The 26,400-nt window shown below is 40.1% G+C and overlaps 1 protein-coding gene across 7 annotated transcripts in view; it reads left to right on the forward strand.

Annotated features, from left to right (window-relative positions):
* Window positions 1-26,400, forward strand: part of SPATA18 (spermatogenesis associated 18) — a 60,228-nt gene that overhangs the window by 13,249 nt on the left and 20,579 nt on the right. For 4 of the 7 annotated variants that reach the window (XR_004267518.1, XM_032274153.1, XM_032274152.1 and 1 more), the window contains exons 1-6: window positions 1,106-1,367; window positions 15,421-15,526; window positions 15,652-15,767; window positions 17,131-17,243; window positions 24,351-24,446; window positions 26,083-26,322. Coding sequence is in view for 6 of the 7 variants with exons in the window: in XM_032274153.1 (XP_032130044.1) it covers window positions 1,281-1,367; window positions 15,421-15,526; window positions 15,652-15,767; window positions 17,131-17,243; window positions 24,351-24,446; window positions 26,083-26,322 (758 nt within the window). In the remaining variant the exon portion in view is untranslated. Of the gene's footprint in view, window positions 1-1,105; window positions 1,368-15,420; window positions 15,527-15,651; window positions 15,768-17,130; window positions 17,244-24,350; window positions 24,447-26,082; window positions 26,323-26,400 lie in introns of those variants that run through there. The other 3 variants (XM_032274157.1, XM_032274156.1, XM_032274155.1) reach the window with 2 other exon arrangements.

Genomic DNA, 26,400 nt, shown 5'->3' on the forward strand with positions numbered 1-26,400 from the left:
TATACAGTGTTCAAGTACCTACAGAGATGAAACTAAGTTAAACTAGCTTGCCAACCACCTGAGGTTCTGCTCCACCACCGCTGTTTTAATGAATAGATAGGGATGATTTATAATCAGCCCATTTTTTTCTGATGGCATGTAAAAGGGCTTGCTTTGAAAGTGCTTAATGATGGTGGAAATGGTTCATTTCCTAAGTAATTGAATCTATTCCTGTAGCAGAATGTACACTTTTAAAATAGTGCCAAACCAGATCAGAAAGTCCCACTTAGAGAATTCAGAATTAAATGGAGTTTTAGAGTGCTCAATGACTCTAAAATATATACTGCCAAATCTTATCCAACCTGAGGGATTAACTTTAATTTGTGAACATCCTGGAACTAACATCTATTGACTTGGGTACCCACCCAGTGGGTCAAGGAACAAAGCAAAAACTAGAAGTAGGAAGTATTGAAATTTTAGTTACAAGTTGCATACAGGTAAACCCTAGGCACTACAAATGAATAAGGAATGAAAGGCTAAAGAATAAATACGCCAAAGAGGTGAGCTCCTGAGAGCCTAGACCCAAACTTCTATGGAGACCTAAATTCCGCTTTTCTGGACACGCGTGGGCACCCAGATCCCTGGCTAGGGAAGAATGCTGTCGGCGCCCTGCTGCCCTCCAGCCCCCGTGGCGGCGCGTCTCAGCCCACCCAGGGCGCGCGCAGCTGTCATCTGAAGCCTCGGCGCTCTCCAGCCCCTGACCCAGCGCCGAGTCTCAGTGACTTTGGCGCCCTCGCCCTCTGCCAGCAGCAGCAGCAGTAGGAGGAGGAGGAAGAGCAGCAGCAGCAGCAGCAGCAGCAGCAGCTGGGGCAGCGACACGGCGCGCTCAAGCCTGGAGGGCGGCCTGGCGGCGGGGCTTGGGGGCGCAGTGAGGGCGGGGCGGCGCGGGCGTTGCCACGACGCGGGCCGAGCGCGTCCCTGGCAGCCAATCCATCCACGTCAAGGTTTGTTTAATAATCGCCAGGGTATTTATGGCCCGGCTCGGGGCGGCGGCTAGGGAGCCAGGAGACCGGGCGGGCGGGTCGGCGGATGAGGCGCAGCGGCTGCGGCCCAGAGCACCTCCCCCCGGCTTCCCGAATCGGCCAGGTCCGACCCAAGGGGGAGGATGGAAACACCTGCCGCGCTCTGAGCCCCTCCAGAAGAGAACACCCTTCCTGTCATATCATCCCACCGTCCTGCGGAGGCCACCGCTTGGTCCCCCCAAGTCTCCTTCTCCCAGGGGCCGAGCGGAACAGTGAGCGATGGCGGAAAACCTGAAGAGACTGGTCTCGAACGAAGCTTTACGAACATTGCAGGAAAAGCTAGACTCCTGGCTGAAGGAGTACAACGTGAGTCTGGGTGAAAAACCCCCGGGGCTCGCCCTCCGGTAGGTTCCCGCACAGCCCTCGGCGGGGATTTCTTAGGGCTGGAGTCACTGGCTGCCTTGCAAAGCCTCCGCGGTTGTGATTCCTAACCGGGACCTCAGCCTTCGACCGGGATCGCGGGGGAAAGAAGGACACGTGTGCAGGTGCCCTGGTCTCCGAGCTGCGCCAGGCGACCCGGGGGTGGCGCGGCCGGCGAAGCGCAACACTAGGCGGCGGATACTAGAGAGTGCTTCTAATTAGTGGTAACTAAGGACGCCGGCGCCCTAGCAACAGGGAAGCGGTGCAGTCGCGGCGGTCTGGTCTTTCCCATCCTCCTCGCCAGCGCAATCCACACCGCCTCCTTCCCCAACCCCGAATTATTTTTTTACTACAACCTTCTCCTGCCCAGGGTTTGTACCAGAATGGATTTGTATAAACACACACCCAGAGGTTATTTACCCAGAAATCAGCGAAACGGACACTTGTTAACGTTGAGATTTTCACTTGTGTGGTGGGGGGGCCTGGCAATTGAGGCACAGTTCCAACACCAGGGCGGATTCAGGTCTTTTGCCCAGGCATTTGTGAGAAGCCAATATTCTGTCACCAAACCCTTGAGCACTTTTCAAATCTCATTAATCCCTACCCCCAACCCGGCTCCCCAAAATTCCCTCCTCCCCAAAATAGAACTCTTGAGTGTTGAATTTGCTTTACATTCGTTCAGTACGTCTTAAATAGGGATTTGCCTTCTCATGTAGTAAGGAGCTGTCAGGCAAAAAGAACTGTAGACCGGGAATTATCCCCCCTTGTTTCTACTTTTAGATCTGCATAGAACTACCTGAATGACGGGGTCAAATTATTTTACTTCTCTGGGTCTCAATACTTCATCTGTGAAATTGCAGAGATTGGTCTAAATGATATGTAAATTTCCTGTTCAGATTTCAAGTTTTTTAGTCTAGATTGCTTGTTTCTGAGATCCCACCTGTCATGAGGTCCTTGGGCTTCCCCATTCACCCTCTAACCAGGGCTGCTGAAGTGGAGGGGAGCTCAAAGAACAGCTACAATTTCTCCTTAGCCTTCCTTTCTAGTGCTTCCTGTTCAATCTCTTTGCTTCCTTTTGAAGAACCAGCACTGACTATTCCTTCTCCATTAAGAATTTTGGACAGTTAAAATGACATCTTTATCACAAAAGACTTGGGTTCCTCCCATTAATTTAAAAAGTATCCATTATCTAGTCTCCAGAGATTGAGTATAAGACATCCTAACACATATACAGTATTCACTTTTTCCCCCCAGTGGCCTAACGTCTGAATTAAAAAAAAAAACAAAACAAAACATGTTGTTTGTCACAATGCTTATTACAAATAACACTATATTCGTCTGGAGCTAATAAAGTATAATTTTAGAAACTCCCTGTAAATGATGAGAAGTGCCTTAGTTTATTACATTTTTCTGTCTTGAGAACATCCCATTCACTACACTCGTTAAAACCATTTCCACCCAGCTGCTCCCTTCATCTCTCTACAATAGAGGCTTCACTCACAACCACCAGTGTTTTTCATACCTTGTGGCCACTCTCCAGGCTCCATCATTTCTCTTGAGTTGGCTGGCATCTTTATCACATTGGAATGTTGACACCTGTATTCTTCCCCTCTACTCCTGCTTCATCTCTTACATGTATGTTGATGAATCTTATTTCTATGAGATGTGTTCTCATCTGAGCTCCAACTTTTCCAACTACCTGTTGGACATCTTTCAATAGTGAATGCTATTGTCATCTCAAAGTCAAATCTGTACAAAACGGAATTGAGCTTCTCTCATGCCCCAACCACAGGCCTCTTTTCTAACTAGTCTTCATTGTTAAATACTATACTCCTTTTCACCATCATAATCTGTTGGTTCTAACTTCAAAGTTCATACAGAATCTGAACATTTTTCACCACCACACTGCCACCACCTTTCTCCATTCTTGATCTTCTGTCACCTGGATCATTACAAAAATAACAACCTAAAGAGACTCTTCTAAATGTCAAGTCATATCAAGTTATCAAGTTATTCATTTTGCAAGACATCCAAACTTCAGAAAAAGCCAAAGCTCTTACAGTGACCTTCGAAGTCCTACACAATTGTGCCCCTTTAACCTTATCTGTTACTCTATCCCTTGCTCAGCCCTCTCCAGCAGTACCAGCCTTCTTGTTCTTCCTAGAGCATGCTGTCCAATAGAACTTTCTATGATTATGGACAGGTTCTATATTTGCATTGTCCAATGTGGTGACTATTGACTTGAAATATGGCACGTGCACATTGAAGAACAGAATTTTAAATTTGACTTAAGTCCAACATAAATTCAGATAGCTACATGTGGCTCATGGCTGCTATCTCAGACAGCACAGTTCCATCGATGCCAGACATGTTTTTGCTTCAAAGCATTTTGCACTCACTGTTTTCTCTGCCTGGAAAACTTTTCACCTGTTGATATTTGGGTGCGATAGTAACATCCTCTCTTTCTCCTAAAAGGCTTTGCTTAACCGTCACCTTCTCAGAGAGGCTCACCTGACCCTCATATTTACAATTGCAATCTCCTGTTCTCACTGTTAGCACTTACTATCTTCTCTGCTTTAGTTCTTCCATAATAACTGCGTCTTCTGATTTTTACTTATCTACTCATTTATTTTGGTAATCACCAGTCCCCTCTTCCCCTCCACTGGAATGTAAACTCCAGACAGCAGGGATTTCTGCCTTGTTTTGATCGTTGCTGTATTCCCAGCACTTAGAACAATGCTTAGCACCTAGCAGCTACTCAACAAATACTTAATGATTTAATTAATGCCAGACACTTAGCTTCTTCAACTAAATTCTTTTCTTAAAACCTTATATCAGGTGTGGAATTAAAAATGATCCCCACGTATCTTTAATTTGACCTTTATTAAAATTGAATTGAAACTGGAAGCCACAATTTCCAATTAGGAGCACAAGTGAGAAAATGCAGGTTATTCCCAACAATAAGTCTTTGTGTAGCTAAAGAGAGAATGAGAAAAATCTCTAAACTACTTATCATAAAATGTGAGTTAAACCTAAACTTATTCTGTACCTTGCCATCTATATTTTTAGTTCTGGTCAATTGCTAAGTGTTTCCCTGTAATATGCTAGGTTATTTTATTAGTCCAGGGACTTTCGACTTGAAACTTTAAGATAAATATTCATAGTAGCAAACTACAAGTGTTAAAATGTTGGTTGTAGAAAACTACATTTGTTTATTAAAACCTAGAAATTATGTTTGCTATGAAAGGTTGATTTTGAGGACCATGACCACACTGGTTAGTTCTAATTAACACAAGTCAAATAAAAGGCCATATGTACTCTTTCAGAATTAGGAAACTGATTAAAGCAATGCCCATGGGAAAAAGTTGTTTTCAAGGAAAATAAATAAATGACATAGATAATTCTAAAACTCAATGCAAAATTTTGGTTTATTTTCACTAGCCATTATTTGGATTAACTTAGATCTCCCATAGTTTTTTTTTTTTTTTTTTGAGACGGAGTTTCGCTCTCGTTACCCAGGCTGGAGTGCAATGCAATGGCGCGATCTTGGCTCACCACAGCCTCTGCCTCCTGGGTTCAGGCAATTCTCCTGCCTCAGCCTCCTGAGTAGCTGGGATCACAGGCACACGCCACCATGCCCAGCTGATTTTTTGCATTTTTAGTAGAGACGGGGTTTCATCATGTTGACCAGGATGGTCTTGATCTCTTGACTTTGTGATCCACCCGCCTCGGCCTCCCAAAGTGCTGGGACTACAGGCGTGAGCCACCGCGCCCAGCCCTCTCACATAGTTTTGCTTCTCAGTTTTTCTCACATGATTTTCTTCTTATTCCTTCCCATCACCTCCACCTTCCATCACCTCCACCTTCATCTGACCATCACCACCATTTCATGTGTAACATTTTAGCTGTGCTTCATGATCTGTTTCATTGTATCCTCTATATGATATCAAAGAGACAGTACATTTTTTAAAAACATAATCTTCTGCCCCAAAGCTGTTGTTATTTACTTGCTGGCATTTTTTTTATCCTAGCATCCTTTTGTGTCATAGGAAAAACCATGTATTGATTGATAAAAACTTCAAGAATGGATATTTTTCAAACACCTTAGAGAAAAAAAAATTACTAAAAACAACAAATCTTGTCAACTCATTTTCTTTTAGTTGTTAAAGTGATGCTGAATGAATGCAAGCCTCATCCCAAGTGTTGATGAGGACTTTGCCTTTAGAACTTTGATTCCACTGGAAGTTCAGGGACAGCTTGGTGTGAACACATGACTTTCAGAAAGTTTTCCTCCTTTGTGGTTATTAAGAATGTTGGTGAGAGACCCACCAAGAATCCCTTCTTCTGCCGGTGTGGTGGTTTACCCCTGTTATCCCAGCACTTTGGGAGGCCAAGGCGGTCAGATCACTTGAGGTTAGGAGTTTGAGACCAGCCTGGCCAACATGGGGAAGCCCTATCTCTACTAAAAAATAGCAAAAATTAGCCGAGCATGGTGGAAGTTGCCTGTAATCCCAGTTACTTGGGAGGCTGAGGCAGGAGAATCGCTTGAGCCCAGGAGGCAGAGGTTGCAGTGAGCCAAGATTGTGCCACTGCATTCCAGCCTTGGTGGAAAAAAAATTGTTCAACCAAGAACGAAGTCAATTATCAAAAACTTAATAATTCGTTCAACACATGGTTACAGAACTTTTTTTGTAGTGTCCATTCATTCATTCAACATTTTTCAGAGCTTATGGTGTGCCTGTTTATGCCAGGTGCTGGGAATAGGCATGTGAACTGCATCTTGATGATGAACATCTAACTAGAGAAGAGGAGAAAGGATAGAGAGAATGACATGTGCGAAAAGCAGTGAGGCATGAAAAAGCGGGCAGATTTTGGGGTGGGGCTATGAACAGTTCAAGGCAGGGAGTGGAAGTGAGATGAGGCTGAGCAGGTGGGGTGGTTGGGGCCAGATGGTGAAGAACCTTGGCGTTGTGACAGGGAGTTCAGACTTTATCTTGAGGGAAATGGGGAGAAACTGAAAGCACTATGCAGGAAGGAGGCATGTTTGGATCGTGTTTTAGAAAGGTGGTTCTAGTTGTCCCATGACGGGGAAATTGGAAACTCTAGGAATAATATATGAGGCTGGGTGACACTTTAGGCAAGAAATAATATGACTCGACATTTCATAAACTAGACTAACGCATTTAGTAAACAAAGTCAAAGACTCTAAGAATGGCCCTTAGGTTAATGTAAGAGTATGCGGTCCCAAATGCCCCAAATTTATCATGCAATGTTGGTGTGATTTTCTCAATCATCTCTTCAAAAGGCTCAAATAAACTTATATACAGAATTCTGACTACCTAATTACTCTATAGAGATGTTATCCATTCTCATCACCTCCACCTTTAATCTGGCCATCACCACCATTTCGTGTATAACCTTTTAGCAGTGCTAAAAAATTACCATTCCTGTTGGTTTATAGTGACATTAATATAAATCCATAATTTCAAAGTCAACATGCCTTTCACTGTGAACATAAGTGGGAAGAGAAATTGACCTTACAACATTATACCTGGAGGAGGTCAACTCTGAGCTGAATCCCTCCTCTTTTTGAGATGCTTTTGTTTTCCCTCAGAGTCCTGTTGATTACGGAGTTGATCTGGGATAGATACTTGGAGATTTGATGTTTTCTAAACATAATCTACATACTTACAGTAGCAAGTGGTAAAAACTCACTATACTGTGATAACCCCATCCCCAAGATAGGATGAGATTATATAGATTTTAAGTAAAATAATGGACACCAGAACATTACATTCTATTCATAGAAGCTTTTGATTATTTAATATGTGAGTGGGATGGTGGAGAGGGCTGGTAATGCAATAAGACTTCCTCAGACATTAGTCTTCTCTTGTGTTCTAGAAATCTGAACTAGCAAGTGAAAACAGTATATTAAGTATCAACACATAGAAAGGAGATCTTAAAGAGGTGTCTCATCTGTTTGTTTTAGAATAATCTTTGTGGTTGAGGGATTATAGGCTGCCTCCATGCTGAAATATGCCTGATTCCTAACACAAAAGGTGGTTGTAGTTGCTATGGTGAGTTCAAGCAGTCTCCCTGCCCTCCTTCACGACTCCTCCTTAATCAACATACTTCTACATTCTTGAGGATTCAACCTGATTGGTAACTTTATAGAGAACATATTTCTTCCCTTTAGGATCTTCATCTCTTTACTAGCCAGACCAAGATGCAGTAATGAATAAAACCCCACACCTCGGTGTCTCAACAGAATGGAGATTTTTCTCTCATTCACATGAAGTCTGATGGCAGCTCTCCTCCACCACTAACTCAGTTTCAGTCTCTCTGTCTCGTAGAGCTGCCATCCTGGAAGGTCTCTGGGGGAGAGAGAGTGAAAAGCTTGCGCTGCCCTTAAATCCCACACACCACTCAGACCCATCGTCCCTTGGTCAGAATTAATTGTAACTGGCTCCAATCTAATTGTAAGAGAGCATGAGAAATGGGGGGGAACTGTGGAATTTTATCTGGTGCTACCCCTTTCACCACAGTTACTAATAATGAAGTTATAACTCCAAAGGAAATTGCCAAGTGATTAAGACAGGGGGTATTTTTAACAGAGAGGCTGTCATCTTTTTTAACTTGACTTTTCTTATTTTCATTTTGGACACATTTGTTAATGTAAATATTATCATTGCTTAATATTTAAAAAGATTAAATAATTAAAGAAATCCAATAGGATTATTAACTGTGGGTCCAGACACTATAAAATCTAGTGGAAAACCCTAAATAGAAGCTTTGCTAGGTTGTTTAGAGTACATAGTTGTTGGGGATTCATAAGCCTACTTTTTCTTATATCTAAAATTCAGTATTTCGGAAAACTTCGTGGTTTAGGTAGTGGTGTTGTGATAAGGTCAGCCACAATGTAGACTAGAGGACCAGTTTTACGACCTAGACCTGCTGAAAAAGCTGCCCACATATGGGACTGCTGCCTCCCTGGAAGAACAACTGTAGCCTGTTATAACCAGCATGCAAAGAGCTCTTGAAAGCTTTCAAAGTACAGCACTCTTCATGCCATATTGCCTTTAAACTTTGTTTAAAAAAACCCTGTGAGGTAAGCATGTTTTGTTTTCTGCATTATGTGGATGAAAAAAACCAAACCTCGGGAGAGCAGCTTACCTGTCCAAGGCGTCTTTTGGTTAGAAGGGGTGGAACTTGGATTTGAAACTAGGTCTTTTGGATGCCAGTTTATTCTCTCATCTCCTACAGAGGAAAGGAGGGTACAAAAAAATCCCATTTATCTGTAGTGTCCATTTCCTGCCATCTTCTTCCAAACCCCACACCCCCCACCATGCATACAGATCCTGAACAGTGAAAATATATGGTCAAAGTTAGGGCTTTGTTTTCCATGTGTTAATTTTCATGACCAGTTAGAAAAGGCTGAAAATTCCTCCTCTTCTGTCTAGTGTCAAGATACTTATTAGCTGATTCATCTTTTTTCCTTACTCATTTATGAATTCTCTAATTGGCAGAATAGGAATGACATTTTTGGGGGGATGTAAAATGAGTCTTTTTAAAAATAAAAAAGTCAGTTAAACCATTTAATATTGTAATAGCATTTATATTTTAAAGGAATATTGATGGATTTTTAAAAAATAAGAGTGATGAATCCTTTCATATTATTCTTTTTTTTTTCTTTTAGAGAGGAAAAAAATAATGAATGAATTTCATAATCAATTCCAAATATATAGTACAGGGAACGTAGAATGAGTAAGAAAAAAATAATATTTTCTTTCCCCTTTAACGCTAAACCATATTATTCAAAATGTGTTTCAAAATACTTAGTCAGATCATCAAATCCCAGTAACTACCTTAAATATTCACTAAGAAAATATTCAAGCAACAGAAATCCATTGTGAGACACCATCTACGGAGAACAGCTACACTGCTATATATATTAACTTAGTCTCCAATGTTTAGCAAGTTGTTTAAAAATTACTATTCCTGTTGGTTTATAGTGACATTAATATAAATCCATAATTTCAAAGTCAACATTCCTTTCTCTGTGAACCTAAGACTTCTTAAAAAATAGTTGTGGGTTGGGGTACAATAATGACAATGACTGTGGCTGCTGGGCATGTTCAAAGCCTAAAAGGCTGGCAGGCTTAGAAAGGAATAAGCTACATATAAAATATATACATGCTCAGCCTCTGCTGTTCCCCACATTTTTGCTGTACATTCTTGTCTCAAAATATGATATAAATTATTCCCTTAAATTTGAAAAAAAGATGAACACATTTTCATCTTCATTTCAAAATAATCCTTTTAAATAAAAAAGAAGTTCCTCACATTTGTTAAATTTGTTCAAAAGTTGGATTTAAATACCTTCTTCACGACATGTACCAATTTTTCACCCTTAGTGCCTCATTACCATCAGTTTGGCAATAAGACCTCCAGTGTTTTATCAAAAACAGCATTCGATAGATTATACGCTTGTTAAATCTGCATTTGAATCATTCTTAACACACTGAATTATAACAAAGTCCAAAAAATGTATGATTACTCATCATCACCCTTGGAACTTATGAATGATTGCACATAATCTTACATATGTATATAATTAAAACACATTTTATGGGGAGGGGGTGTAAAATAAATACTATCCATATTTCTTCAATTCTATGTGACGCTGCCTAGATGGTTAGATGTAGGGTTAATATTACTAACAGGAAGTGTCAGGCTACTTTCAGGACTATTTTCTAGGCAGAACAATTTTTCAAAACAAAGATAAGCAAGAGCCTATGCAAATACACATTCTCATAATGTAATGTAATTGCTAATATGAGGTATAATTTGTAAGCAATTTATATAAACATAAATAGGTGTAAGCTACCACTAACTCACAGTCTAGTGAAAAGCTTCTCAGCTAAAGTAGTTTGAGGATAGGGTTAAGGGAAATGGGAAGGGGTGGACAGGGCAGGTTTCTAGTGGGAACACCATTTATGTACCTTATCATTATCACCATCTTGTATGTAACAGTCCCTTGTTGCAGAAAGGTAAATCTTTTCCAAGTATGTTACACTATATGTAGCATAGTAAGATTAAGTATTGCTAATGTTTCATTTGAATTTGTATTTAGATATACACATAATTATGTATGCATATCATATACTACAAACAGAATTTTACAACACTTAAATGTCATTTTGGGATGTTAACAGGTAAGATGAAATTAGGTACTATAGAATTTTTTAGAACACCTAAACTCATGGTAAAACCAAAGGGAAACATTACTACCTCTTTAGTAAATGGCTTGTGAAATATTAAGCTCTCACTCAAATTTTTATAGATGGGTATATTTGATGAGGATTGTGATCCAATGATTGTTTAGCAGCAATTTTACCAAACTGTAAATTATTTTATTAACAGGCATTGTAAACAGGTAATACCAGTCTTATTTAAAAACCATGAGTACCACAGTGGTGGATACACAACTTATGAATAATTTGAAAAGCACTTCGCGGCCGGGCGCGGTGGCTCACGCCTATAATCCCAGCACTTTGGGAGGCCGAGGCGGGTGGATCACGAGGTCAAGAGATCGAGACCATCCTGGTCAGCATGGTGAGACCCCGTCTCTACTAAAACTACAAAAAAAATTAGCTGGGCATGGTGGCGCGTGCCTGTAATCCCAGCTACTCAGGAGGCTGAGGCAGGAGAATTGCCTGAACCCAGGAGGCGGAGGTTGCAGTGAGCCGAGATCGCGCCATTGCGCTCCAGCCTGGGTAACAAGAGCGAAACTCCGTCTCAAAAAAAAAAAAAAAAAGAAAAGCACTTCGCATTTTAAAAGGCAAACGCAACACACAGAAACCTATACTAAACAAAGAAGTGATAGTATGGATACATGATTTATGTGTCTAAAATGATACATACAGTACATAATTAATTTTAATTATGTTTCAGTCCCAACCATTGTCTCTTCAAATTACTTAACTTTGTTTTTCCTCAATGGTGAATTTTGGATGATGATGGCATCCCATTTGAAGGGTTGTTCTGAGGATTAAATGAAGCTATGTATATATAAAGCTCTTAGCACAGGGTCTGGCTGACATAGATTGGTACTCAGATATTGTTAGGTACTATTACTGGACATGCCATATGAAGGTCCTACAGGCCCCCTCACTTGTTCAAACCGAAACTCAGGATCATTCCTCTCATACTTCTTACTCATTTCTAAACTCCCTGAACTTCTTAGGTAATGCTGGAATCAGTGGGAACTTGACTGGCACAGATGTAACTTGGGGCTAGGAAAGACCTTTAGGGGACTCTTGGTATGTCTACAGCCTCCAGCATCTCTCAGCCAGATGGTTATACCCATCTACCTCCCCACCAGACTCACTCTGTAACCCAAATTCTATCTGGACTGCTTTTGCCAGAGAGATTTTTGTAACATGCAAAGCAAATATGAACATGTCATACCCACCTTCCTCTATTGCATCCTTAGATATTTTGATGATGGAATAAAGCCCAAGACCCTTAATGTGGCAAGTCAAGTCTTTCAAACTTGATCTCTTGACCCTGTACTCACTTCCCCCTAATATGTCTTGGTACTTTCTGTTCTTTTGAAATGCCCTTCTCTCTTACCCTTCACCCCTCACCAGAGCTTATTTTGCTGCTCCTCTAGCTTGTTATCCACTCAGGGCACTTAACATAAACTCTAAGGTAATTATTTATCCCCTATGTGCCTCTTGTTCTCCATCTCACTTCCCCATCTAATTAGTTCATTGACTGCAGTCAACTTTTTTTTTTTTTAAATATAGCTTTGTTTCCTGATCTTTGTTTCCAAGGCCTTCCATATAATAGGAGCTCAATGATTTATGAATGAATAAATCTGGAGTCTGTGCTCTGGAGACAGTATAATTAGCCCATATCTTTGCTCTGTTTGTCTTGTGTGGGTATGTGGGTATGTGTTTACTAGAATAAAGTGGCCCTATTGCAACTTGACTCTCTTGTACAATGCTTTGTGTTTAGAAGTTGCAACATGTTGTAACATGTCTTGGGAAGGGGAACTGTGTGACATAGGCTATTCTCTCCCGTTATTTAAGTTGTGTTTAAAAACTCATTTGACCAATGTTCCTCTGGGTACCCACTATGTACCAGTCACTGGGCATGGCATAGGAACAGATAGGAATGATACCGTAATAATACTTTTAATTATTGTGTACCTCTTTTATGCTAGGCTCTGTTCATGAGATCAACTACCTCCTAAACAGGAGGAAACAGAGCCTCATATTTAAATGTCTTTTCTAAGGGAATGCAGCTGATGAGAACCAGATTTGGAACAAAGGTCTGCCTTATTCCTAAACCACTGGCTCCTTTCAGTACTGCATGCTACCTCATAAGTGCCAACTGATTAACACTGTCTGTGTCTGAGGTGTTGGACATGTATTATTTTGATTTAATTCAAATGCTCTACAAGGCATTGCTATCCCCATTGTATGGGAGAGGAATGGTCTCAGAAAGGTTAAGTAACTTGTGCAGGGTCACACAGAATTGTGGCAAGTGACAGAGCTGAGATACTTTGGTTTGCTTGACTCCCAAGCTCATTCTCACTTAGCACATGGAATAATCTAGTCAGAAGGTGAAAGACTTGTAAGCAGGTAATTGAAGTTCAGTGTTATAAATGCAGATATAAAATGGCCAGGGCAAGGAGCTGCTGGATTAATGAGGAAGGAATGGAGATAGCTGTTTAGGCTCTGGGTTTTAAATGCTCTTATCATGTCAACATTATGTTGTTAAACCATTCATTCATCAACTGCTGTTTGGACCCTTCAATTTGCTAGGATACTAGTGGCAATAGATACAAACATGAGAAAAGCAAGGTCATTTTTAAAAAGAATTCATGATCTTTTTGGGAGGAGAGGTTAGAAGGACGAGATGGAGAAAAAGGCTACAGGAGAAATCAATGCTACAACAGAATTAGTCATCAGGTACTATTTGCCAAGCATGGAAAGTAAACCAGCTGCCCTCTCAATTACAAGCCCATCCCATCCAAACTCCACACCAGGCCTGAAAGGCTCTCCAGGTCAACCTGCCCTGCCAACCTGCCCGGACCTTCTGTGCCTCTGCCACATTGACATGTGTTTTGTCATTAGGGTTGCCAAACTTGTTCCTGCCTCAGCACCTTTGTCCTTGCTGTTCCCACTGCCTGGCATGCCCTTTCCCTACTACTGTGCTTTCCTGACCCTTATAATCCAGGAATGCTCAAGGGTCCCCTCCACAGGGCAGCCTTCCCTGGATGCCTTCCCCATTCACTCGTGGCCGCATCATCCAGTCCACCCTCTACTCCCAGCATGAATCATGATCTGAAAGTCCGTATAGATTAGTAGTTAAGAGCATGAGCTTTGGAGGCCAGGCTGCTGGGGTTCCAATCTCAGCACTGACAATTTACTAGCTGGGTAGCCATGAGCCAGTTACTTAACCTCTCTGTGCCTCAGCTGTCTCATCTGAAATGGAAATGATGTTACTAGTTCTTCTATCTCCTAGTGTAGTAGCTCAAGGATTAATTGACTTATATATGTAAAGCACTAATAGAGCCTGGCATGTAGGAGAGAGGTAATCAATCAAAGTGAGTGAATCATCTCACTTACATGCATCCATCCAACGCATAATGAGTCTGAATAAGGGGCACTATAGAATGCAGGGTTGGAAATACAGCAACTAACAGGACAGGGCCAGTCTGTCCTCAAGGAGCTTACTGCCTGTCTGAACTATTTCCTTGGTTGATACAGATGTGTGTTTGACTTGCAAACTTTTGCCTAGAGATCATCTAAACTTTTCCTCTTCCTTCTAGTTTCTATCCTTTTTGTACGCAGTTTTCTGTTCTGGGATTTGTTGTGTCCAGGAGGCACTGAGGACCAATGCTTTATCGTGCCCTTAGGTGACACATAAATCGATGTATTTTTACACCCATGTGATGTTTGCTGCCTGTAGTTGTTTTCCTTCCTCTAGTGTTGGAGTCAGAGGTTTGGCTAATACTGAAATGGTAGAATCTGTTAAAGGACTGAGGAAAGCAGAATAATAGCTGCAGGGTTCACTCCTTGGCCTCCTCCTGCTCTGTTCTCATCGCTTACAGTATGGAACAACCGGAACCACCTCTTTTTCCAAGTCTGGCTAATTTCATCTTGGCCTAGATTTCACTTCCTCTTGGAAGCCTTCTCAGACTTTCCAAGACAATGGACTCTTGGTAGAGGCTGCACTCATCTGTGTAGGTAAGACTTATTTCACTGCAGGGTAACTGGCTGTTCATCTGTCTGCCCCACGAGTCTGCAAGTGCCAAGTCCCTTATATCCTCAACCCAGCAATACCTTCTTGTTGTTAAGAAGTAATGTTCTCGATGCACATGTAATATATACATATTGAATTTATGTAGAGGACAGGAACCAATAAAGCAGATAAACTCGGCAGTGATTTGTATTGTCTTACCACAGGTCTATTTACTTTATAAATGTATTTTTTTGTATGGTTTTACTGAGTAGGATTATTGCTATAAAAAACCGCCTGCAAGTCTCAGTGGTTTAACACACATAAACCAACTTTCTAAACCATGTGACAATTCAGTGCAAGCATTCAGTCAGCAGTCTTGCAAATCTTGTGGCTCCTTCATCCCTTATGCCCTCAGCATCCTCTCTTGGCTCTTCTGCATTCAGTTGGCAGATGGGAAAAGAAAAAAAAGTTGTTCGAGAGGTTTCCTTCTGGGCCAGGCCCCAGGCATGTATCATTTCCCATCCAGTTAGCCAGAACTCAGTTACGCAGCCACACAAACTGCTAGGGAAACTGAGGAAAGTGGTCTAGTTGTGTGTTCAGGAGGAAAGGGAAATAGGTTTTGATGACTATACAGAGCATATGAGAGCCAGGCAGCTTTTGGGTCAAGTGAGGCCCTTGTCTTCCTGCAGTGGTTCCCAGAGTGAAGGAATTGCCCTGATCATATACTCTTTTGCTCTTGCAGACGAACACCTGTGATCAAAATCTAAACCACTGCCTTGAACTCATTGAGCAAGTTGCCAAGGTGCAGGGACAGCTCTTTGGGATCCTCACAACAGCAGCCCAAGAAGGTGAGAATGGCCTGTACTTTCCCTCCCAGCTCTCCTTTCCTTTCTCTTCTTGGTGCTCTTTTGTGTTCTTTGACTGTAGGTGCCATTGGGTTTCTCTTGCTCACCTGATGTGTGTATTCTTTTAGGAGGACGTAATGATGGCGTGGAAACAATCAAGTCACGCCTTTTGCCTTGGCTGGAGGCTTCCTTTACAGCCGCTTCCATGGGAAAACCTGTTGACAGCAAGGTCCCCTCTCTGCAGGTGGGAGTGCTGAAAGATAATCCTTGACTTCATTAACAGTGAGATAAAATGAATCAGAAACCTCTAAGAGAAGAGAGGACTTAATTCTGGTATACTGACAAAAGAGGGTCACAATTTGTGATGGATATTGGTGGTTTCCATGGATGGTGTTAGTTTTTGAACAGGTGGAAATTAGATTGGAAAGAGGGAACACATACCTTGCTAAAGGCATCTGCATCATTACGTCTGGGCAACCAAAACACCTGTTACTTTACTTTTCAACATTTATGTGGATTTATCTATAATCCTTTCTAAAATGGGGGTATTTAGAAAGCATTTATTCTGTTCTGAGAAAACCAAACATTGCATGTTCTCACTCATAAATGGGAGTTGAACAATGAGAACACATGGACACAGGGAGGGAAAAACACACACTAGGGCCTGTTGGGGGGTTGTGGGGTGGGGGTGGTGAGGAGAGGGAGAGAGAGCCTTAGGACAAATAGCTAATGCATGCCGGGCTTAAAACCTAGGTGACAAGTGAATAGGTGCAGCAAACCACCATGGCACACATGTACCTATGTAACAGACCTGCACGTTTTGCATGTGTATCCCAGAACCTAAAGTAAAAAAAAAATAATAATAATAAAAAGAAAACATTTAGTCTGTTCTGAGCAAGAGCCTTATAAGATAGTGGCTGAAGGATCCCTGCTTGGAGATCACTGAGCAGAAAACCAGTTCCTCTTTTACTGCCCTGGGTAGGTACCTAAATGTTTATGCCTCAATTTCCTTATTTGCTGAATGGGCCAATGATTTTGCTGACCTAATAGGGTCATTTGTGAGAATTAAATGTGATAAGCACCCTAAACAAGTTGCACAGGGCCTGACATATGTTAAGCACTTTATAGACTTCAGTTGTTGTTATGTAAATTCTTTTTTCCTTGAGAATTTTTGGATGCTCCTCAGATTTTTACCCTCTGTGTGTGTTATTCTAGGTATAGAGATGTAGAATGATGTTTCAAAATCTTTTTGGAAATTGAGGTATAAATTATATTCAGTGAAACCCATAGATTGCTGTTTCGACAAATGCATATACCTGTGTAAACTCACATCCCTATCGGAATATCAGACATCTCCATCACTCCAGAGCTTTTCTTACACCTTTCCCAGAGCAACCATCTCCTGATTTTTATCACTGTAAATTAATTTTTCCTGCACTAGAACTTCATGTACTTGGAGCTGGACATTATGTGTTCTTTTTGAGTTGGACTGTTTTTTTTAATTCCTCTATGTCATTTCATGTGTTCAGACCATGTCTTTTTTTTTTTTTTTTTTTTTTTTTTTTTTTTTTGTTTTTTTTTTTTGGTGTGTGTGTGTATCTTTCCAGGACACGTTTGACAGGGAGAGACGTAAAGATCCCAGTCGTCGGGATCGGGATGCACAACAATTAGATGCTAATTTGAACTCAACCTGGAGTCAACTCAACCAGGTTCAAGACGAGTAAGAGGAATGCAAGTTATCTTTTTCCAAAATGAATTGTTTTCAGTTTAATTAAGTTTTAAATTTGAAAGGAGAATAATGGCTCACGTGAAATGTGGGCATTTGCAAATAATTAATATGATTGTGTATGTGTGTCTGTGTATGACAGAGAGAGAGAGAGAGAGAGAGAGAGAGAGAGAGAGAGAGAGAGAATTTACAGTCTGTGGATTTGGGGACAGTATATCTATATTATGATACCTGGTCCTTGATTCCTTCTTTGGAGTTTCTTCTTCATAGATACGTCGTCAGCCCATATTGACAAACAGGTAAAGAGAAAATCTACCTTTTGGGAGAAAAATTTTAAGAGAGATGCAAAAGGGAAAGAATAAAAGAGGGTGAACAATCAGGCAAAGAGGAAAATTCATAGAAAGAGAGCAAAAGTCAAATGAAACAGGATGCATCTACCTGTCCATTACGCTCATTTAGGGGAGTATGTGTGCCTCTCTGAATCTGAGAGAGTCAGTCTTTTAAGAAAGGAAGAAGTCAAGATTTTGGATTAACTATTAGGTAGAAAAATATATTTTTAAAAAGTTAAATGTCAGGCAACAACAGATATCAGATGCATGTTATGGGCAGGGCCAGGTAGCAAGCTTAGGGAATCACTGCAAAGAAAATTGCAGACCTTGGGTTTGTACTTGAGGAAGGTAGACAAATATGTATGAAACTGTGTTTGACATACCTAACAAAAATCCACCAATGGGAGTTCCTCCTACCACAACATTGCTTCATTGCTGACATAAGTGGGACAGAAAGGAAGTCGTTTTTTAAAAAATTAATAGCTAGTTAAGGCTTGGGATGGAATAATGTGTGGTGCTCTGCCTTGTTCTCTGATGACATTTCCTTTTTTCTAAGGAAAAAAAATCTCTATTGATTTAGTTTTGCCTGATTATAAAACTAATATCCATTTCCTTCGCAAAATGCAAACAATAAAAATATGATGAAAATCACCTGTTTTCTAGTCCCCATTAACATTTTAGTATATTTTGCTCCAGACATTTTTTTGTGCCTGCACCTCTACACACACCCATTCATTTTTCCAATTGGAGTCATAATCAATGAGCTGTTATATACCTGAAGCAGTCAAAATTTATAAATGTAATATGCAAAAAGCATAAAATCTTCTACAGTTTATTTCAACTAATGTCAGCTCATTTTGGAGGATCCTTCAATATGCCACTTCAAGGTCACACAGTCATTTCTGGTTTATCGTAGTCCATTTTCTCCAAATACTCAGCTCATTCCAAGTACAAACATGCATTAAGAGCCTGTTTGGCCCTCTCATGGGGTCTCCTTTCCCCTCATCCTTCCTAGGGAAGGGATGCTTGCATATTCTCCTGGTGATGGACAGGAGGAGTTTTCGTTCTTGTACTGCCTTCTGGGTTCCTGCTGGCCTTGGTTTCATCTAGGCACTAGTGTTTTGTGCTGATGGGTCCTGAGTGGTGCATGTCTGGTCTGGTTAGGTTTCCTGGGACATTAGCTAGCAACTGCTGCAGATGACCCTCCACTTTCCTCTCTCTGTGAGGCAGTGCATCAAGACTTTACTGGTTCTTGATGGCTGTTGGCACCAGAAAGGTCCAGGGTTTCTCACTTCTCTGTCTGTTTCAGTGACACTGTTGTTACCTGTAAGGGGCACCATGGGTCAAGAAACTTAATGCATTCTTAAAAAAAGCTTTTCATTTGAAAAAAATTTCAAACACAGCAAATCTTCTAGAATAGCACTAAAAATATCCATATACCCTTTCATATTCCTTTGGCCCTATTTGCTTTATCATTTATGGGTGCCTTCTCTCTCTGTATATATTCTCTCCCTCAACCATTTGAAAGTTGCATCCATAAAGGTGCTTGAAGCTTTTTCCTGGATTTCTTAGTTTTTTATTTTTATTTTTATGTTATTTCAATAGATTCTGGGGAACAAGTGGTATTTGGTTACATGGATAAATTCTTTGGTGGTGATTTCTGAGATTTTGGTGCACCTGTCACCTGAGTGGTATACACTATAGCCAACATGCAGTCTTTTATACCTCACCCTCTTCCCACCTTTCCCTCCAAGTCCCCAAAGTCGATTGTATCATTCTTATGCCCTTGCATCCTCATAGCTTAGCTCCCACTTTTAAGTAAGGACATATGATGTTTGGTTTTCCATTCCTGAGTTACTTCACTTAGAATAATGGCTGCCAGCTCCATCCTGGTTGCTGCAAAGGCCATCAATTCATTTCATTTTATGTCTGAATAGTATTTCATGGTGTATATATACCACATTTTCTTTATCCACTAATTAGTTGATGGGCATTTAGGTTGGTTCTGTATCTCTGCAATTGCAAATTGTGCTGCTATAAACATGCATGTGCATGCATCTTTTTCATATAATGGCTTCTTTTTCATTGGGTAGGTACACAGTAGTGGGATTACTGAATCAAATGGTAGTTCTACTTTTAACTCTTTCAGGAATCTCCATACTGTTTTCAATAGTGGTTGTACATTCCCACAAGCAGTATAAAAGTGTTCCCTTTTTCTCCACATCCACGCCAACATCTGTTATTTTTTGATTTTTAAATTATGACAATTCTTGCAGGAGTAAGATGGTATTGCATTGTGATTTTGGTTTGCATTGTGATTTAAATTTGTATTTTCCTGATAATTAGTGATGTTAAGCATTTTTTAAATATGTGTATTGGTTGTTTGTGTATCTTCTTTTGAGAGTTGTCTATTCATGTCTTTTGACCACTTTTTAATAGGATTAATTGTTTTCTTCTTGCTGATTTTTTTTGAGTTCCTTGTAGATTCTGGATATTAGTCCTTTGTCAGGTGCATAGTTTGCAAATATTTTCTCCCATTCTGTGGGTTGTCTGTTTACTCTACTGAGCAGAAGTTTGTTTTTGTTTCTTTGTTTCTTCTGCTGTGCAGAAGCTTTTTAATTAGGTTCCATTTATTTATTTTGGTTTTTGTTGGATTTGCTTTTGGGTTCTTAGGCATGAATTCTTTGCCTAAACCACTACCTAACAGAGTTTCCAATGTTATCTTGTAGAATTTTTATGGTTTCAGCTCTTAGATGTAAGTCTTTGATACATCTTGAGTTGATTTTTGCATAAGGTGAGAGGTTTCAGTTTTATTCTTCATATGTGGCTTCCCAGTTTTCCCAGGACCATTTGTTGAATAGGGTGTCCTTTCTCCACTTTGCTTAGTTTTAACCCACCTGTGGTTCTTATTCTATTTTTAAATTTAAGGTATGACTAAAAGAATTTGTTCTCCACATTCTGTGGTAACCATCTCTCTCTTCCTTCCCTTACATTGCCTACTTGTCTCCTAAGCTGGGTCCTGCCCACTATGGAGTGAATGGCCCACCCAAGGGGTTCCCTTTGTCTAATCTTGTGGAGACTGGTTTGGTTCTGACTTAGTTCCAAAATGCAAATTCCAATAACTATGGCCTAATGGCCACAACTCTGCACAGGTTCAATGAAACCCCAGGCAAGGGAAGACTTCTAGATTTTATACCTGGATTCTGATGATGAATCTTGCTTTTCATTCTCTCCTATATCCAATCTATCACATTGTCCAATTGAAACTACCTCCTAAACTTTCACACTTGCCCCTTTCTTTCTATTCTGCCACCGCTGCCCTGGTTCAAGCCTCTGATATCTCTTTCTTGAACCAATTGCCTTCCTTCTAACTGGCTTCCCCACTTCAATTTTTGCTCAACCACCATCCATTTTTCACTTAGCAAATATATATATTTTTTATTGTATCAAGTCATCCTTCTGATTAAAAGCAGTTAGTTTCCTTCTTTTTAAAATATTACATCATATTTTATTTTAAGTTCTGGGATACACGTGCAGGATGTGCAGGTTTGTTATATAGGTAAACATGTACCATGGTGGTTTGCTGCACAGATTATCCCATCACCTAGTTATTAAGCCCCACATACATTAACTATTTATTCTGATGCTCTCCTTCCTCCCAACTCCCAACATGCCCCAGTGTATATTGTTTTACTCCCTGTGTTCTCATTGTTTGGCTCCCACTTATGAGCGAGAACATGCAGTGTTTGGTTTTTTGGGTCCTGTGTTAGTTTGCTAAGGATAATGGCTTCCAGCTTCATCCATTTCCCTGAAAAGGACGTGAACTCATTCTTTTTTTGGCTGCAGAGTATTCCATGGTGCGTATATACCACATTTTCTTTATCCAGTCTATCATCGATGGCATTTGGGTTGATTCCATGTCTTTGCTATTGTGAAGAGTGCTGCAGTAAACATACATGTACATGTATCTATAATAGAATTATTTATATTCCTTTGGTACATCAGATGATATTTTTGGTTATAGATCCTTGAGGAATCACCACACTGTCTTGCACAATGGTTGAACTAATTTACATTCCCACTAACAGTGTGAAAAAGTTCCTATTTCTCTGCAGCCTTGCCAGCATCTGTTGTTTCTTGACTTTTTTAATAATCACCATTCTGACTGGCATGAGACAGTGTCTCTCTGTAGCTTTGACTTGCATTTCTCTAATAATCAGTGATATTGAGCTTGTTTTTATATGTTTATTGGCCGCATAAATGTCTTCTCTTGAGAAGCGTCTCTTCATGTCCTTTGCCCACTTTTTGATGGAGTTTTTTTTTTTTTTTTTTCCTTATAAGTTTGTTTAAGTAGTCTCTTCCTTTTATACTTAGAAAAAAATTCTAAATTTCTCACCAGGGCTCCCAGCACTCCTCTTGTTTTTCTGCTCCAATGTCATCTCATGTCACTTTCCCCCGGCCCAGTCTACTGTCTACTTCCTAACCTTGAGGGCTTTGCCTGTGCTCTTCCACTACCTGAAAGAACTTTCCAGTCTTCCACTGGCTCTTTGCCTGCCTGGCTCTTTATTATCCTCCAAGTCTCAGCTTAAATGTGCCTTTCTCAGAGTCCTTCTGTGACTACCATACGTTAAATTGTCTCTCTTCTCTCCTTTAATTCTCTTTCATGGTGATTTGCTTTTCTTATAATAGCACTTATGAGAAAAATTAGAGAGTGAAGTCACAACTGGGGTCTTAAAAAATAAACTTGCTGGCGTATTTATGATCTATCACCCTGACTAGCCTGGAAGATCCAAAGGGCTACTGTCTTGCATTGCTGTCTGACACTGTTGTATCTCCAGTACTGAGCATCATGCCTGGCTCATAGTAAGTCCTCAATAATCTGCCCAATGAATTAACAGATATGCAGCAAAACATTTCAATAGAATGCCAGCCTGATTGAAACAATTCTTGGCATATGAATGTGCTTTTCTTTCTTCTCTCTGTATGTCATCTGAGCATGTGAAGTCAGCATGTGTGTTTGCTTGTATGTGCATGCGCTTGTATGTGTTAGGAGAAAAATACCCAAGTTCTTCATTCCTGCTTGTATTTTCCTTCTTTTCTTGGCCCGTTTTCTACAGTTCATTTTCTCTTGATATAAATGTTCATTTTCCCATATTTACTTTAAAAAACCCGTTACATCTTTATATTTGAATTAAATCATACTAGTTTCCTTTCAATCTCCAATAGCCATATTATGAAGTTAATGCTACTGTGGCCTTCTTTTCATCTTTAGATGTTTTATTCATTCATTCATTTCTCATAAAAAAATATACTGTGTACCAGGCACTGTTTAGGTGCTGGGTGTAGAGATAAATAAAATAAAATCATTCTCCTCAAGTAGTTTAGAGTGAAAATGCAATGACGTAAATGTGAATGGAGCTCAGAGAAGGGGAGGCAAACTTTGTTTGGGAGAGTTGGGGATAGTGTGTGGAAGGCCTTTGCTGAGTGGGCATTTATTAGGGGAGGAAGCAGGTGGGGGATAGGATCTCTGGGATTGATAGGGATGCTGTTAGCACATTATTTCTTAGTCTGCTTCACTCTTTAAGTGAAAATCCCAATGTTTTGCCTTCCACTGTTCTTTCATCTAGAGGGAAGGAGAAAGGCTGGTGTGAGTTTGATAGGCAGTTGCCCTCTCTTAGCCTCAGGACAAGTGCTGTGATCTCTCGCAGGGTCAGAGAAGTCAAGAAGACTGTCAACTCAAGTCTCAGTGTTCTGGGGCAACTTTATTGAGGATCATTGGTCTTCATTCAATATCATCCATCTCGCTTCCTTTTTTTTTTTTTTTTTGAGACATGCTCTCACTCTTGTCACCCAGGGTGGAGTGCAGTGGCACAATCATAGCTCACTGCAGCTTCAAACTCCTAGTCTGAAGAGATTCTCCCACCTCAGCCTCCTGAGTAGCTGGGACTACAGGCACACACCACCATGCCTGACTAATTTTATTTTTATTTTTTGACAGAGACAGGGTCTTACTATGTTGCATAGGCTGGTCTTGAACTCCTGAGCTCAAGAGATCCTCCTGCCTTAGTGTTTCCCAAAGTGTTGGAATTACAGACGTGAGCCACTGCACCCAGCTCCACTTATTTTAAAATAGATAGACTTAAATAATAAGATTTATTATGATTTGTCTACGATGAAGGAGATTTGAAACTAACAATGACAGAGATACAGTGAAAACTCAGAGAATTTGTGCTCAATAAGAGGTAAAGTCAGAGGCAGGAAGACATGAGTAGCTGACAGTCAAGGGTGATTGTGAGGACTTTATAGGTGAGCACATTATTATTACTTTTTTTAATATTTAGGAAATATGCAGCTCCACAGTGCAAAGTAATAAATATCAATGTTTGGTATATTGTAGAAAAATGGAGATTTTGTAGAGAGAAGCAACCTGGGGCTTTGGTGTAATTACAGCAAATGAATTAGGAGGTTGAGAAGGAGAAACTGAACAGGTTTCTTTGTCCTTTATTTTCTAATACTAATAGTCTTTTGGGGGCAGTAGCTCTATAATTTCCTAGTGTTTGACATTTGAGCAAAGGATGTTAGCATGTTTTTGCATACAAGTCCACCACAATATTTCCAACATAACCTGATTGAATGCAGATGTCTTTTAACTTGATCTTGTTTATGTTGAATTTATGTCATATACAAAAAGTTCCTAAGTGAGCCTATGCCTTGATTTAGAAAGTCTGCCAATTTTGAAAAATCTGTCTTTAGTTACTGATTTCTCTTACAGTCTGGCTGAAACTGAAAAGAATCTTGAAGAAACCAAGAACAGATCGGCCATATCCCTTTTGGCTGCAGAGGAGGAAATAAATCAGCTAAAAAAGCAGTAAGAAAAAAAATTACAGGATTATTGCAGCCTAAATCATTGAACTTAGCTTTTTTTTGTGCTCCATTACAACATGAAAGAATCTGTTCACCATCAGAGAGAAAAGGCAGAAGCATTTTTATTAATTATATTTATATTTAGTACAAAAATATTACTTATCTACTATGGAAAACTTCTGAAGTACAACATAGTATAAAGGAATATAAAAACCCTTTCATAATTCCAGAATCAGTGATTGTTACTATATTACCTTCTCTCCAATTAATGTATTAAAAGTAGAGCTGAGACTACAGAATAAAGTAAACAATTCTGGATCCTAACTTTTCACCTGACATTGTTTTCCTCTATCACTAAGAAAAACATACTGCAAAAGTTAGTTTTAAATAGGTTGGTCATGTTGCATCATTTGGGTATTTCCCTCATATTGAATATTTACTTGTATACTAATTTTTAGCATTGGAAATAATATTGGGATAATTTTTGTGGAAAATCTCAGTTGAATTATGAGATTTTCCCTTAAAGATGACCTTCTAGAAGGGGAAAATAAACATTGATCTTTTAAGGTTATGCCTTCCTGAATTTTAATTTTGATCCCCCTCCCAAAAGAGTAAGTGGGAGGTATATTTTACACACACACACACACACACACACACACACACACACACACACACACCTTTTGATTAACCTCACACGTGTTCCAGTTCTGATTTTGTCAGGATCACCCATAGATCTTAACTAGGAACACTGTTCTGTTTTCTACTTCTGTCTTCCCCCTCCCCATCATTTTAATCTTGAATTTCCTATTTGTTATACCTTCTCAAATCCATCAATCATATTACTCATCAATTTCCTATTTGTTCCTATTTGTAGTGCAGCTTTTCCTTCCATTACATCTTCAGCTTCTTTGCATCTTTCTTAATCTCATTAACTTCCTTATCTTATTAATCTTACCTTTTCAGCTTACATCCTTGTCATTTTCATCACAGCATAAACTCTTCTTTTGGCTTTTGCTCTTGTTTTATGGTGGCCATGCCTCTTTGTATCTTAATGAGGATGCCCATTTTATTTCTAAAGATTTTTTTTGGTGTGTTTTCTATATTATTTTCATAGGTTCACACTTCCAGCTAGTGTTTTGGATGTTATTCAATTTCCATTATAGTTCTCTCTCATATTCCAACTGTTCAGAGAATCAAAGATTCTAATTAATATTAAATATTCCGATGATATATTAAAAATAGAGTTGAGACTATTCAGAGAATTAAAGAACTAGTGAGGGTAGGAGATTATATTTTAGACCAGCTTCCTGAATAGCTTTTGGAGGGCAAATGTTTTCAGAGTTTTATGCAGTTAAGATCTGTCCAATGTGGGACACTATGACTGGGCCCACTGTTCTGCATGAGTGTCCTTTCTTCAGGAACTTTTCCCTATGCAAGCTGCAGACATGGAGTGGCACCCTGACCCTGTCAGTTGTGCTCCTTGCTAATCTGTTTTCCATCAGAGTTTCCCAATGCAATAATGGCAGGCTGAGTAGAGTAGCGTCTGTGGTTAAGCATGCCAATGGCCGTTTACTGCCTTTGTTTCCTTCCCTCACTCTCACCTCTCTTTCCTTCTTCTTACCTCTCTCTTTGCTCTTCAGGCTTAAATCTCTTCAAGCCCAGGAGGATGCTCGCCACAGAAACACAGATCACAGGAGCTCAGAGAAGAGGCGGGGGGAGCCTCGGAGCTCAGAGCAGCGGAGGTCTGAGCAGAGGAGCTCAATCAAGCGGAACGCAGACCAGCGGGACACAGAAGCCACAAGCGATTATGAGAAACAGCTCCGAAACCTGAAGGAGGAGATAGCGGTTCTGTCTGCTGAGAAATCTGGACTCCAGGGAAGGTCAGACAAACTCAAAGTTCTTCTCATTTAAGCTTTTTATTTCTTTTTTTTTTTTTTTTTTTTTTTTTTTTTTTTTTT

Source organism: Sapajus apella, unplaced genomic scaffold, assembly GCF_009761245.1.
Source record: "Sapajus apella isolate SASKATOON/1434 unplaced genomic scaffold, GSC_monkey_1.0 scaffold5, whole genome shotgun sequence".
NCBI classification, from domain to species: Eukaryota; Metazoa; Chordata; class Mammalia; order Primates; family Cebidae; genus Sapajus; species Sapajus apella.